This window comes from Chelmon rostratus, chromosome 13 (assembly GCF_017976325.1).
Source record: "Chelmon rostratus isolate fCheRos1 chromosome 13, fCheRos1.pri, whole genome shotgun sequence".
NCBI lineage: Eukaryota > Metazoa > Chordata > Actinopteri > Chaetodontiformes > Chaetodontidae > Chelmon > Chelmon rostratus.
In genome coordinates, this window is record NC_055670.1 from 854,945 (window position 1) to 869,761 (window position 14,817).

Genomic DNA, 14,817 nt, shown 5'->3' on the forward strand with positions numbered 1-14,817 from the left:
TAATAAAAACACGTGCTGAAGCGGTTACAATTTGCCAAAGAACACACTGACTGGCCTAAAAAGAAATGGCGTAATATTTTGTGGACTGATGAGAGTAAGATTGTTCTTTTTGGGTCTAAGGGCCACAGACAGTCTGTCAGACGTCCTGCAAACACTGAATTCAAGCCACAGTACACGGTGAAGACAGTGAAGCATGGTGTTGCAAGCATCATGATATCGGGATGTTTCTCATACTATGGTGTTGGTCCTATTTATCCCAAACCAGGGATCATGGATCAGTTTGAGTCCATCAGAATACTGGAAGAAGTCATGTTGCCGTATGCTGAAGAGGAAATGTCTTTGAAATGGGTGTTTCACCAAGACAATGACCCCGAACACAACAGCAAGCAGGCAAAATCATGGTTCCAGACAAACAGCATTCAGGTAATGGAGAGGCCAGCATGATCCCTGGACCTTAATCCCATAGAAAACTTGTGGGCTGACATAAAAAATGCTTCATGAGGCAAAACCAAGAAATGCAGAGGAATTGTTGAATGTAGTACAACTGTCCTGGGCTGCAATACCTGCTGACCGGTGCCAGAAGTTGGTCGACTCCATGCGCCACAGATGTGAAGCAGTTATCAGGAACCGTCGTTATGTAACTAAATATTAATTTATGATTCTCAGGAAAGTTGAATCTTCAAGCATTTCTTTTTGAGTTTATAAAGACAGATCTCAATGCTGCTATTTTTTTAACATTATATTTCTTGACTTTCTGTAAAATATTATCAAATTTAATTGCTTTTTTCAGTTTTCTTGCTTTGAAATTGAATGTGCAGTGTCCCCAATGCATTTGTGTTCATTAGAATACAATTTATTTGAAGAAATTCGACGTTTACTCACCTTTTTAAACACACTGCTATTATTTTGAACACAACTGTACATGTATGTCAAGTGGGGCAAAAAGGATTACATCAGCCACCAATTGTGCAAGTTCTCACACTTAAAAAGATGAGAGAGGCCAGTAATTTTCATCATAGGTACACTTCAACTCTGAGAGACAGAATGGGGGAAAGAATCCAGACCCCAAATTATGCTGATGTCTCATGAAATTATCATTTTACAGACATAACAACTACTACTCTTGTCGTCTTTCATCGTGAAATTAACCGAAATGTTGGATCCAGCTTGTTGCAAGTTTCCAATGGCGTAAATAATGAATGAGTTCAAGACTGGGGCGCAGGAGGTAGAACGGGTCATACACTGATCACAGGATTGGCGATTCAATCCCCACCTATACCTGTCTACATGATAATGTCCTTGGACAAGATAAGACAATGAACCCTGACAGGTAGCACCCTATGTGGTAGTTTGCTACAATCAGTGTGTCAATGGGTGCATCTTATTTCTCTTAATTGTCGTGTCCTCATTGCATCAGCATATCATAACAAAATACTGGAATATGAACGAGTTTCGCCGCAGATTATGCGTTTATAGAGGCTACGCATGGATGCCCCGAGTACTCGCATTATATGGATATACGCGCCGCTCCTCTGGGGCTAATTTCTTCAAAACGACTCCAAATGCCACCAAATTGTCTGGGTGAGTAAATGGTCGTATTTAATAAAGTTATCCTTTAAGTATGTGTGCTTCTCATGTCTTCTGGTCCTGCCCTCCCATCCAGATTTTCTGGAGGGAAGTGGCTAAAATTATGTCAAAGGTTCTGTGTTTTGACATTGATGTATCATTTCAACCCTTTATCTCGGAAATATTTCTCATGCACAGTAAAATAGAACAGATAATTACCTTTTCAAGGTTCTGCAGGCAGCAAGTAAGAAAGCCATTACGAAATGTTGGCTCCAGAAAAACGCCCACCAGTGATATCTTTGTTAATATAGTAAAACAACTACATGTCCTTGAACAAATGACATACTCAATCCGACTTCAAAAAGATCTGGGTGAGAAACGATGGCAGAAATGGACTGTTTATTTGGCCAATGAGTGACTCTGTTGTAAATGTGACAATGTTATGTGTCTTAAATGTATGTGATGCACATAAAGGATAATTTATCCTTTGGAGGTATTGACTATACCCCCGGACCCTGACTGTTTGTTCAATTGTTATTTGCTTTCTGGAAAAAATGAAAATACCAATAAATAAAGAGTTTAAAAAAAAAAAGTATAAAAAAAAAGTATGTGTGCTTGTTAGGCTACTGTTTGTGCAAGACCTGACAGTGGTTTTACAGATAATTAAAACAAGATATCACAACAATCTAACAGAAAGAGTCAAAAACCACACACAGTGCTGTAGCTTTTATGACTCTGGAAACCGGAAAGAAAGATGAAGGAGATATGAAGAGATTAACGGGTCAGAAAGTGGAGAAAAGGGAAATGAAGAGTAGAGGGATAGAGAACGACATTGTAAATACAGAGAAGAAAAGGAGAGTGTGAAGAAATGACAGAGGTTGGATAATGAAAGAGGCAGAAGGAAGTGAGGAGGAAATGGCACGTGATGAATTGTGCTCATTCTCTGGCTAGCTTTTCTCTCTTATCCCCTCAGAGGGCTGACCTATTCATCAGACAGACCTCCAAACAAGCTGGTGTGTGTGTGTGTGTGTGTGTGTGTGTGTGTGTCTGTATGTGTGTGTAAGAACCCTGCTGGCCAATCCATTGCCAAGACACAAACCATTTGACCCACTTCCCTGGGCTTGAGCTCTGTGCAGGGTGCTTGTGTGCGTGTATGTGAGCTCCTGCTTGATTACTGTGGTGCTGTGTTCCAGCTGTCCGCTCAAGTGAAACTGCTCTGCTTTCTACAGGTAACACGAACGAGGGAAAATGAAAACAAATCAACAATGAGAACAGCTGGCTGTCATCTGGCAGGAGCACATAGTTTGGCTGATTCCTGAGCGCGACAGAGGAGGGACGGTGATTGGATATAAATGACTGGGGAGTGTGCTGACCACGTACCGCGTGTGCGCACACATACGCACACACATATTCACACACAAGCAAACTTCATATGTGATCATAAATTCTGGCAATGTACCAGTGCACAGTCAAGCTACAATGAAATCTTTCATTTAGCAGTTTGCTGTGATTTGTCAAGCCAGCTTTTCATCACTTCTTTTTATGAGAGGAGATACAACAAAATCCACAGTTTCTAAGGAGAGAACATTAAGCAAGATTTATCACTCTCTCACTCTCTAAAAGCCTCTGTGTGCTGTAGAAAAGGAGTCAAGCTGACATGACAGAACTCCAGCAAATGGGACTACCATGAAAATGGATGTCCTGTCAGGTCACCACAAAGATACCAGTCTGGCAAGCAATTTGGTGAGTACAAATTGCGAAAGTGGTGAAGGAGTTTTCAATAACGCAATTTCCTTTTTCATCCAAGGTTCACTGTGCTTTACTTTTTAACATGCCAGATCATTTTACAGAACATTAATGTGAACTTTGCTCTTCACACAGATGTTCTGGCACTAAAGTGTACCTTGATACAAGCGGTGTTTGGTATGTTTCAGTTTCATCTCACATATTTCTGCTAAATCCTGGCCGACTTCCTCTGTATTTGTGGCACAGTCTCATATATATTTATAAAACTGAATGAGATTAAAACTTAACAATCTGAAGACACAGATTCCAAATTTACCAGTTGGCACTAAAAAGTCTTTTCAAGCTTTCATTTTACCCGGACTGACAACTATGATTGATTGATTCTGCTACCAGCCACCAGGCGCGTACAGCAGTTCACAGGGGAAGAATAACAACATGAAGCAAATCAAGAATACCTGCCTCTTGTGGACAAATCTGAAAATATGATGATACCCAATTTTGACACACGAAAAAGAGATACAGCTATATCTACTTTACTACTGCATTTGAGAGTGGATCACCAACCTTTTACAACGACCTGAAAAGGCGAGTGTTTACAGAGGACATTTTCACTGTACAAATGCCTGAGCACTTAATGTCTGCTATGAAGAAGTAAAATAACATGCCTGTCATGCCAGATTATACATTCTTAATCAGTGAGAGAGAATTAGAAGGTAAAAAGGCTACCATGTACTGTGGCAGGTAGAGCTCCTCAAAGAAACATTAATTATCTCACATCAGTTAACTCGCAGCATGTCTGCCTGGTGACGTACAAAATTATAAGAAGGTTCTCCACCCATATTCAAAATCAAATACAAGCACATACTTTTGTATGTAGCCAGTTTATATGTAAGATATCCATCCATACATCCATCTGTTTTCTACATTGCAATGGTACAGTCTTAGCATTGGGCATGACACACTGTTGAAAATATCTGACTATTGCCATCCATCCAAAGGCAACTGGCTACCAGTGACAAGTGACCTGCAGTGTGCAGTGTTTTCAGTGTTTTCTGGCCAACATGCTTGACATCAGCAACATTTTGTAGACCAAATCCAATAGGTTTCAGACAGAAAGGTTGACCATAGGAGAGTGTAAAGATTAACTCATGGTGGCCAATGGACAGTTCACACACTCTCAATGGTGAGTGCTACAGCACATACACTGTTTCTAATGCGGATGCTGATAGGGACATTGCAAACTGAGTCAGGGGTTTAATTGAAGAGTTTGAAATCAGATATGATTCCCTGAAGTCATGAGATCATTTTTCCTTTTTTGATCCTTGGCCTCATGAAATGCAAAGACCCACACCATTTTAGCAACACAATGAAGTGCACTATTCTTCAGAAATATGAGGCCATGCTGCAACTTCACAGAGACTAAACCGTGTGAGAATGGATGCACGCAGCAACCAGGAAAAAGCTTGGCAGCGTCCTGAGTATGAGTTAGTCCAAAAAGTAAATACAAGAAATCCAGATTGTTACTCCAAAATCAAAAAGGTGGTTAAATTGTCTCTTGCATTGCCTTTAAGCAGTGCATGATGAAGAGGGGATTCTCATTTCTCAACACAATAAAAACTATAAAAGTTTATTAAAGATTTGATCTATCACATACTCTTCTCTCAGGCCAAGTGCACATTCACCCATCAAAGATGACCATAGAGACATCTGTTGACCAGTGGATGGAGACAGCTTATCAGAATCTCAGCCAGATGCATCTTCATTGTCTAGCACATTGATCCCCAACCTGTGGGCTGCGGCCCACTAGTGGGCCGTGGATCATTTGGTACTGGGCCGGACAGAAAGAAAAAATAATTTCCATTATTTTGTTTTTTCACATAATTTGAAAAACAGGTGGTGCCTGACAGTGCCAGTCTGCAGCCAGGTCGTCTTGACATGACTAAAAAGTGGATTTACGTTCATTATTATTGTTATTATTATTATTAAAGAGAAAATACCACAGTTTTTAATGCCGATCTTATCATTTTATTTTGTTTTTATCTGCTACACCTTTAGACTGGGCCGTGAAAATATTGTCAGACATTAAACTGGGCCATGGTACAGAAAAAGTTGGGGACCACTGGTCTACCATGCAGGAAGCTGAAGTGGACATCAGCGAGGACAACTGTGTTTATAAGACCATGCTATGTATGGGGACAGAACCAAATACCAGCTCCCGTTACTCCCCTGAATACCTGACAAAAAAAGTTATGTGCACCCCTGTACATGTAGACTGTTGCAAACTTGCCATGTTTCTAAGTCCTACATTCTTCTAAATTTCTCTTCTGCCTTCTGAGTTTATCTACTAGCTTCTGTCTTAACACCCTCTGACCCACCATCCAATTATCTTTCATTCAGTCTCTCCTCCTCCACAGAGTGTGTGTTCAGTGGAAAACAAAAAAAAACAAAAACAAAGACACTCTCACATAAACAGGGACAAAAGTCTGACCTCGCATTGACTTTTAGTGTATAACAGAGTGGGATGAATAAGAGACTGTCAAAAAGTGATTGTCTTCAGTAATACTCACGACTGGAAACAGTAGAGAGTGAGTAATAGACAGAGAGAAATAACAGCGAGATTCAGTAAGAGTCTGATCTCTTACCCTCCGTGCTGAGTCCAGGACTGGAGGTGAACTGGGCCACATCTACGATTTTGACAGCAAACTGCTGCCCCGTCTCTCTGTTGATGCATCTTCTCACCACGCTGAAGGGACCCCTTTACAACACAGGTAAAAAAAGAAAACAAACATTTATATAAACATCACCTTATACACTTAACATGGCAAACCTGTTTTTATTTGGAGTTGTGTTTCTGTCTACTTGATGACTGTCAGTCCAATGTTCACTCTCCTTCAGCTTGGTTTAGGTCTCTAACTACTCATGAGGGAAATATCTGGCTTTTTAGCTCCTAAATACTCCTACTATGTTCACCAGCTAGTTGCCAACTTTGTCTGCCTGCTGTTTGGTCCTGGGCAGGTAACATATAGACATTTTAGAGCTTTATTGCTGAAACCAGTTGTGCTGTGGCCAGAAACGACTGACGAGAATGGTGAGAGTGAGGCATGTTGCAATTTCTACATGATGACCTGAGCGTGATTATTTGAGCAGACCACAATCATTCTGCTCAATCGGTAGACTCCACAGTCAAATGAAATTTAAGACATTGCTTGAAATGTTACAACAAACAGAATGTGAATTAGGTATGTTTCCATCTGCTGGGCTGAGACAAATTAACTGTCTCCCTGAGCACAAGGTTACTATATCAGAAAAAACAAATTAGAGTTTGGCTGTCTAGACCTCACTGCAGGTTGTTTTATCAATACACAACTACCCTACTCTCTTTCCCTTACTCCACTCCTCCTCTTACTATTGGATACATCAAAGTTAGGCTAAAATGCTGAAGCAAGAGGCAAAAAAAAAGGAAAATATAAAGGGGAAAAAAAAGAAAAAAGAACAGGCTAAGGGGGGTTATGCTTGTTTCCTGCACAACGCTCAACAGACATGCACAAAATCAGTGCAAGCAGGACAGACAGGACTGCACTTTGGTTCTCATTGCTGAGGTTAGAGATTTCACAAATTGAATCATCCCTCCTGTGGAATGAATGTATCATCCCATTCAGTCAATTGGATAAACAGAGGTCTACCACTCAAGGGCTGCAGGTTAGAATTAACAAGCCATCAGGTCAGGGTTACCGTGCAATACACAAACTGCATAAATAGAGCTCCTGGCTATCACTACACTCACAACATAGGGGTAATGGGCCTGATCTGACCTGTACACATTGTGGAATAATGTGTGTTGATATACATGTTGATATATATAGAAAGTGAATGTGTGTATATGTTGGGAACATAAGGTTTAGCCACTGGGAGGATGGAGGGGAGCTGGTGCAGATAAATGATGCAATGGATAGATAGAAGAATAGACACACAGGCAAGGCAGTAGCACATAATAGTACATAATCTTGTCCATGTAGCTTCTATACCTGCTTACCTGCAATACAGAAACTGGATGTAGTACATTACGTAGTAAACAGTTTAACACACACACACACACACACACACACACACACACACACACACACACACACACACACACACACACCACATTTTTATATTTTTATAAAAATATTTTTTACTGAGCTTATTCCCAATGCAGAAATTCACATTAAATTAGAACACACATTGGTATTAACTCAGGAAAACTACACAGATAAAGCAACATTTCAGTCAATAAAAAAAAGCTGTGTGCAATGAGGTGGGATGACACAGGAAAAAAAGTATTAATCACAGTGAGAAAAAGCACTAAACAAGCAGATTCCACTATTAAGTTCTCCTACCTGTGCTAATTAAAATCAACTAGTTCAGTGCATGTAGGTACTTCATCTGTCAGACAGTCCGAAAGTTTGTGAGAGGAGTAGCTTAAGAGCCAAGGACCACTCAAAAAGAGCTCCAGAAAGACCTGGAGGCAGCAGGTACAGTGATCCCAGAGAAAACAATAGGAAATGCACTCCATCACAGTCTCCATGCACAATCACCCCGAAAGAATCCATTACTGAAGAAAAGGCACATTGTGGATTGTTTGAAGTTCACTACACAGCATTTGGAGAAGCCTGTGGATTATTGGAAGAATGTAGTATGGTCGACGAGACAGAAATCTAACTTTTTGTCAACAATCGGACGATGTTTGATGGCGAAATGGCTCAATTCAAAAACAAAGTTGTCTCAGGACACTTTACATATAGAGCAGGTACAGACCAACCTCTTTGCATGTGACCCTAAAATGACCATATCTACAGTGAAGTTTAGAGGTGGAAGTATCATGGTGTGAACCTGTTTCTCATGGTACTGGCAGAATCCAAATTATTGAGGGAAAGATGAATGGAGCCATGTCCCAGGATACTCTTGAGAAGAATCTGTTGCAGTCTACCAGGATGATGAGGAGAATATACACTGAGTCAGTGTTGCTTATCACAACCCCAGAGGTACTGACATCCACTCTGATATACTGTGGCTGGCCAGTGCGGTAGTCCATGAGCCAGGATGCAGTTGCATCAGTAGCCTTTTCCTTATAGGGCATGGATGGTGTTGGAGGCACTGGAAAAATCAGAACATGACTCTCACAGTGCTTCCCTGCTCATCCAGGCACAAGAAAGCCTCATATGTAAGGAAGAGGATGCATCCTGCACTTTGATGTGTGGCTGGTATGCAAACTGCAGTGGTTCCAGGAAAGCAGTTTGATTCTTAGGTACCACAGAACAAGACTCTCATAGGTCTTCAGGGCATGTTCTGAATGTGCCACAGATCTGTAGTCATTGAGAGCACAGGGAAGTCCTTTCTTTGGCACAGGACAGATGAAGGAGGTCTTCCATAGCTTAGGTCTGCAATTGGTTTTTTTCTACACTAATATTTAGGTGATTTTAACTAATTTAATACCAGAACTTTGATGTTACAAAAAATAATCTTATAATCTGTGCTCTAGTGCACATTTCAAGATTTTTTCTGGTGGAGTGGCATATCTGCTGCTGAACCAATGATGAATGAATAGATTATCCATATTATTCCATTAGGATAATCTTTGGCCTCTGAGAGGAAACCATAATATCCTGTTCCATTTTTCTTTAGTATTAATACGAAGTCATCCACCTGGTGACTGGATTACTCAGTGACCTTGAATAACAATGACGAGACAATATGAAAATAGAGACAATTGCCCAACCCTATGGAAGCCTGTTTGAAGCTGTTCAGCACATGCTCTACACAATGGGACTGAGTCTGGCACACTGGCTTTGTCTATTAGACACCTGGTGAACTCCCTTTCCACCTGGCCAGTGTAAGGGCTGGGTACATTCAGTGAGTGACAGTGGGCTGACCTCTGAACTGGGGCTTTACTCAGAGAGGGAGAGGCAGCCATCTTCTTAACGGTTCCCATGTGGGAAGGGGAGCAGAGTCCCCAGCAGAGGTGTGAAATGGGGACAGACATGACAGACACATTGCCTGAGCACACAGGGGTAGGAGTTGTGTCAAACATATTGAAGAGTAGGTTTAGCTCGGTATCAAATTCACCTTTCTTTTCCTCTTCAGCTCCTTTTGGACTAGGTGCATACTGTGAACATCAACATTGGGATGTGGACCTGTGCAATGTCAATTTGCTATGAATGATCTACAAGAGAAGTCTGCCTGATATAACTTAAGTTACAACAATTTGGGTCCCTGGATAGTTTTTTTTTTACTGTGAGTGGCATGCAGGCTCTGAATGCACAGCAAAATGAGAGAAGAAAACACTGAAAGGGAAGATTTGGTTGCAAAAAGAACAAGTGGAGTGAATAAAACTGTTTCTGTTTCACCTCCATGTGTTTCTGGGACTTCTTCTCTCTTTCATACTCTTGTCCCTGTCCTATGGGTGAACTGGGAAATCCAGCAGGTGGCTGGGTTCACCAGTGGAGCAGCTTTCAATTAGTGGATAGACACAGCAACCCACCAACAAACATATACACACAAATACAGATACAAACACTACCTACAGCCTTCTGTGAATTACCCATCCCACAGATAATTACACTCAGCACAACCTCAGTAGTAATGTGAAGGCACCCATATTTCACACAGAAACAAACAAAAACATAAAAACCAAAAACACCCCTGGCTTCAGCAGACAGCGCAGCACCAACTGGCTGGGGATTGAACACAAGCAGAGCTGCTCAAGAGAGTGTGTGTGTATGCCTGAGTGGGTGAGGAGTGTGAGGCAGTCTTTGTGCACAAACACAAACTGGTTGAACAGATGGTGATCAAGCTAAAGCTGCTTAGCATCAGAAGGGTGAAGTTGTAAGGCACCATGTCCAAACATGCAGGACACACACACACACACACACACACACACACACACACACACACACACACACACACACACACACACACACACACACACACACACACACACGCCGTATAAACATAGATCAAACCCAGACTGAAATAAAGACAAGGTGCAGTGTTGCTGAGGAAACGGCCACTTTGACTAGGAGGACTATGCAATGCTTCTATGCTATATGCATGCATGCAGCCCTCTCTAGCTCTCTCAAACACACAGAAAAAAACTCAGGCCACTGGGTCACCAGTTTAGTAAGCAGAAACACTCCTTGGTTTCCTCAGCTCATTGACATAGACATGCTTCTACAGGCAATCAACCAAAACACACATATAGAGATTTAACTTGCCAAATGCATCTGTTCATCCATCAGTCCAATCACTTATCAACTGATTGATTTTTTAGTTAATTAAGCTACATACAAATACAACTTACAAATTGTCCACTACATACAACATTCTGACTTCAACTTTTTGTATAACATGACTTGTAAGAAAGTGACAAAAATGATAGCTTCCTTCCAGCTTTTTCTAAAGCCTGTTGGACTGTGAGGAGCTACACTCCATGGGGAAATCTGCCTTTCCAACTGAAAGATAACAGCAGCTTGCAAACAATTAATTAGTCAATTTCAGGAAGTCAGCACTAAGACCCAAATGAAAAGTCTACCTAAACTTAAACTTTAGCAGGAATAGGTGTCAACCCAAACTTTGTTGGAGTAGGGGTCACACTGCTTTCATTAGTAATGCAGACTGTTCTCTGCTGCTGCGTTATCTACCTCCATGCTACAGTCCAGTCACTTCCCCTCTGCCTCCCTTCACAGTGTAGCAAATGTCAGGCCTTGCTCGTGGCCGTGCTCCATACAATGATGAACAAGAGGCCCTGGAGGAGCTGGGACAATCAGAGGGAGGACAGAGGAAAGGCAGGCAAGACGGGCAATGATGTGAAAAAACACTGAGCCTTGAATAATTCCTATCTTTAGGAAATTTAAAAAAAAAAAAAGGTAAAAGCATGAAGATAAAGAAGTTGGCTATGGTCTAACAGAGACCAGGACAAGCATAAACAGAGACATTAAAACAGAGGCATGAAAAGTAGACCAACAGATAGCTAATTTAAACTAAAACAAGTTTCTGAGATCATGATTTCTTTCTGTGGGCCTCAGTGAGTGTACAGGGCTGAGTGATTATTCAATTTACTGAAGATAACAAACAAGTTTGGGTTTCAGGAAAAAAAGTGGGTGGCACCTCATCAAATACAGCTGCAGTCAGCTGCAGTATCAGTGATTCTTCATATTTTATCAGAATTCCATTACTATTGTCCGAAATGTTAGACTACAACCTAACTCTCCTTTGAATTACCCATCCTAATGTACAGTGTGTGTGTGTGTGTGTGTGTGTGTGTGTGTGTGTGTGTGTTTATTCATAGCAGCCTGGGCAAACATTAAGAAAAAGGTTTATGAGGCACAATTGATCTCCCCCACACATCAGACTCATAATACTTAAAGACAGCAAAGATTAACTTCAGAAATCTGTAAGAGGAAAGTACGTGAAGGAGGGCAGACAGAGGGAGTGCATGATGGGGGAAAACAGCTTTAAACCACAGACGGCACAAGTGGAGGAACTGGGCATCTTGGAAGAAATCAACTGTACACTGAGGAGCTATTCTGGTTTGAATGGGCCTCAGCTGCTCACAGAATCAGCCATTATACCTCTGAATAGAAGTCAGCTGCACATGGGCTGTTCTGATTATGCCTGCACTTTAGCCTTAACAGGAAGAGGATGAGAGAGAGCGAAGATGTGGATGGGAGACACAAAGAAGAAGGGAAACATGGACAGGAAGGGAAGTTGAAAAGAAAAAGTGACAATAGATAAATAGGGTGAGTCTCATTTGTACAATCACACCTCCTCTATGCCTCCCTGACCCAGATTTTTCCAATATTATATCCATACTGTGCACAAGACATGCACCCCAGTACCTTGATTATCAGAGGTAATCAAGGCAATATGTTGATTACAACACTCACTTTATATGGTTTGAAATGTATTTATTTATCTTTCTATAACTTGGTTTACATGGATTTCTTTGCTGCATGAGATACTACTAGTCAGTGAATTATAGAGGCCAGGCTGACCAAGATTTGTTGATCTGATTTGATCAAGATCTTGATTTACAACTACTTTCCAAGAATTTTTATTGATTATCTCATTATCACTTGGCAATTACATGAAATAGGTTTGTCATGGCCACAACATGTTGCTTACCTTATAACTCAGTGTCTGTGACACAGCCCTGGCCATCACTGTTGATTTGGTGTGTATGGCTGCATGTCTGTGTGTAGATCATGCTAAACGTAGCTTTGGCACTGGGCTGAAGTGTGTAAATGTGTAGTGTGTGTCTGTGTCAAGTAGATGCAGTTGAAAGCAAAGACTTTCGTTTGCAGCGTAAAAAATAAACGCTGTGGCCTTAAGTCCCACAGCTCACAGCAATAAGCACCTAATTACCACACAACAGCTCCTGACCTTTACTCTCTGACCTTCAGATGACCTCACAGCTAGGAGGTGTTGCTGTAACCTGGATCTACGTAATCCAGTGAGAGGATGTGAGAGCAGCCTTGGAAGAGAGAAGGTAACCAATGGGAATTTACGACAGCATCAAAAAGATAGGATGCCCTATGTTTGTGTGTGTATTGCTGTAGTAAAAGGTGATCTGCAGGCAGCAAACCTTCCCAGCTTGATTGTGCATCAATCACACGGTGTCTCATTCCATAAATGTCAATGACTTTAGGACACACACAGTCTATAGCTTCACTCACACTCAGACTCAGAGTAGGCCTGATGGGCCAACCTGTGGTGAGGACAGCTCTACCTTAGCAAACGTCTGTCAGTCAGGTCATTGGAAACAGCAAAGGAGGAAGATGCACTAAGCTGCTTTACACCACTGTTTTATGCGACTGTGTCACCAGCTCCTGATGGAGATGACAGTCACATTCTCTTAGTTATTAGATTAGACTGTCACTTCAAGTGACAGGTCTGAACTGCAGGCAGGCTAGTCTGGTACGCACATTTACTACGAAGCCATGCCATGCACATGTTCACAGGTCATATACAGGCTGGCATTGTTTCAGTTCAAAAACAACACTAGCAGCTGCTGAAGAAGTTAGTGTAGAATACTCAGTTCAAGATATGCTTCTCATTGGAATCTAGGAGAAATATCCTTGAACGAAATCAATTACAGTATAAAGAAACAGTCAGACAAAATTATAACTACAAGATTGACTAAAATCAGCAATTAAAACACAGCCCCACCGACTTAATCTTGATTAAAACAAACCAAACAAATAGAATAAAATGTGACTAAACCAACTGCAGTTTTCAATAACGAGAATTTTTTCATTTTTGGCAAAAAACACACCTGATTGCCTAGTCTATTTCTTTGGTCAAAGGTCTCTGAAGCAAGGTAACAGTAGGAATTACATCTGATGCCAAAGCATTAGAGGAACTCACTTTTTTCTTTTGGATGTTGGGAATCTCATACCTTGGCTCCAATACACTGAAAAGATGACAAATATCAGGTGGTCATCAAGAGCAATGTACTGGGTAAGGGTTTCTGTTATTTTTACCGTTTGGGTGTTGTCTCTGGATATATTCTCTCCCTTCCCCAGTATTTGCTGCACAGCTGGTTAAGCTGTTTCCCACTGATAGCATTAGCAAACCCCTGAACTCTGCATTGTTGTAGTTTTTTTTTAAGTTTTCTCAAACTGCTTGTTAAAGGAGCTACTTGTCACCCCCTCCTCTTGACAAGTTTTCAGTGAATAGTTTGCAGTCTGCTCAACGTTTATCAAAAGATCACCAAACTGCTGACACTGCTCCTCCTCTGCTACCTGCTCAAGAGAGGTTCATGCTCTGTTGTCATAAAGTGGTTTCGGGTGCTGTAGTGTCAGAGTAGTTTTATTATTAAAATAAAGAATAGATGTGCACAGCAGAGGTCCCGATATCAATACCAGTATCGAAATATCCCTAGCAAATACGAATGTAGTTGACTAGAGCTGAATGGACTTGACTTGTGTATCAGGTAAAAGTCTAGTGGGCACATTTTGGACCAGCTGGAGCCAAGACACAGAAAAGCGACTCTGAGGGTAGTGAACAGTGAAATTACAATGACCAAGATGAGAAGAAACAAAAACATGATTTTTTTTTTTTTTTTTTTTTTCCAGATGTTGAAAGGATAATCCGTTTGTGATTTTGGCAATTTTTCTTACTTGGAAGAAACAGGATTTGACCTCTCCTTTTATGTGTCACTCAAAATTCATATGTTGGTCAAAGAAAACTCCTAGACTTTTTTGAGGCTTGCTCAGCATTAGCTGAAGGACCAATACTTTACTGTACTTCATAGGAAACGCACAGGGCCTATGATGACTCAGGGTTGGAGGAACAGCCCTTGATAGCTATTACACAGTCTTGCACTGTAGAGGGCTTACTGACATCATTCAATTTGAAAAAAAAAAAGTATAGCTGGGTATCAACCGCCTAACAGTGGTAGGAAATACCCAAATTAAGAAACCGGAAATCAAAATTACCATGAACTTGTTTACCTGTGGAACGTTC

At 41.1% G+C, this 14,817-nt stretch overlaps 1 protein-coding gene across 7 annotated transcripts in view; it reads right to left on the reverse strand.

Annotated features, from left to right (window-relative positions):
* Positions 1-14,817, reverse strand: part of caska (calcium/calmodulin-dependent serine protein kinase a) — a 133,229-nt gene that overhangs the window by 82,272 nt on the left and 36,140 nt on the right. For all 7 annotated transcript variants that reach the window (XM_041951242.1, XM_041951240.1, XM_041951238.1 and 4 more), the window contains exon 2: positions 5,955-6,067. In XM_041951242.1, the coding sequence (XP_041807176.1) occupies positions 5,955-6,067 (113 nt within the window). The remainder of the gene's footprint in view (positions 1-5,954; positions 6,068-14,817) is intronic.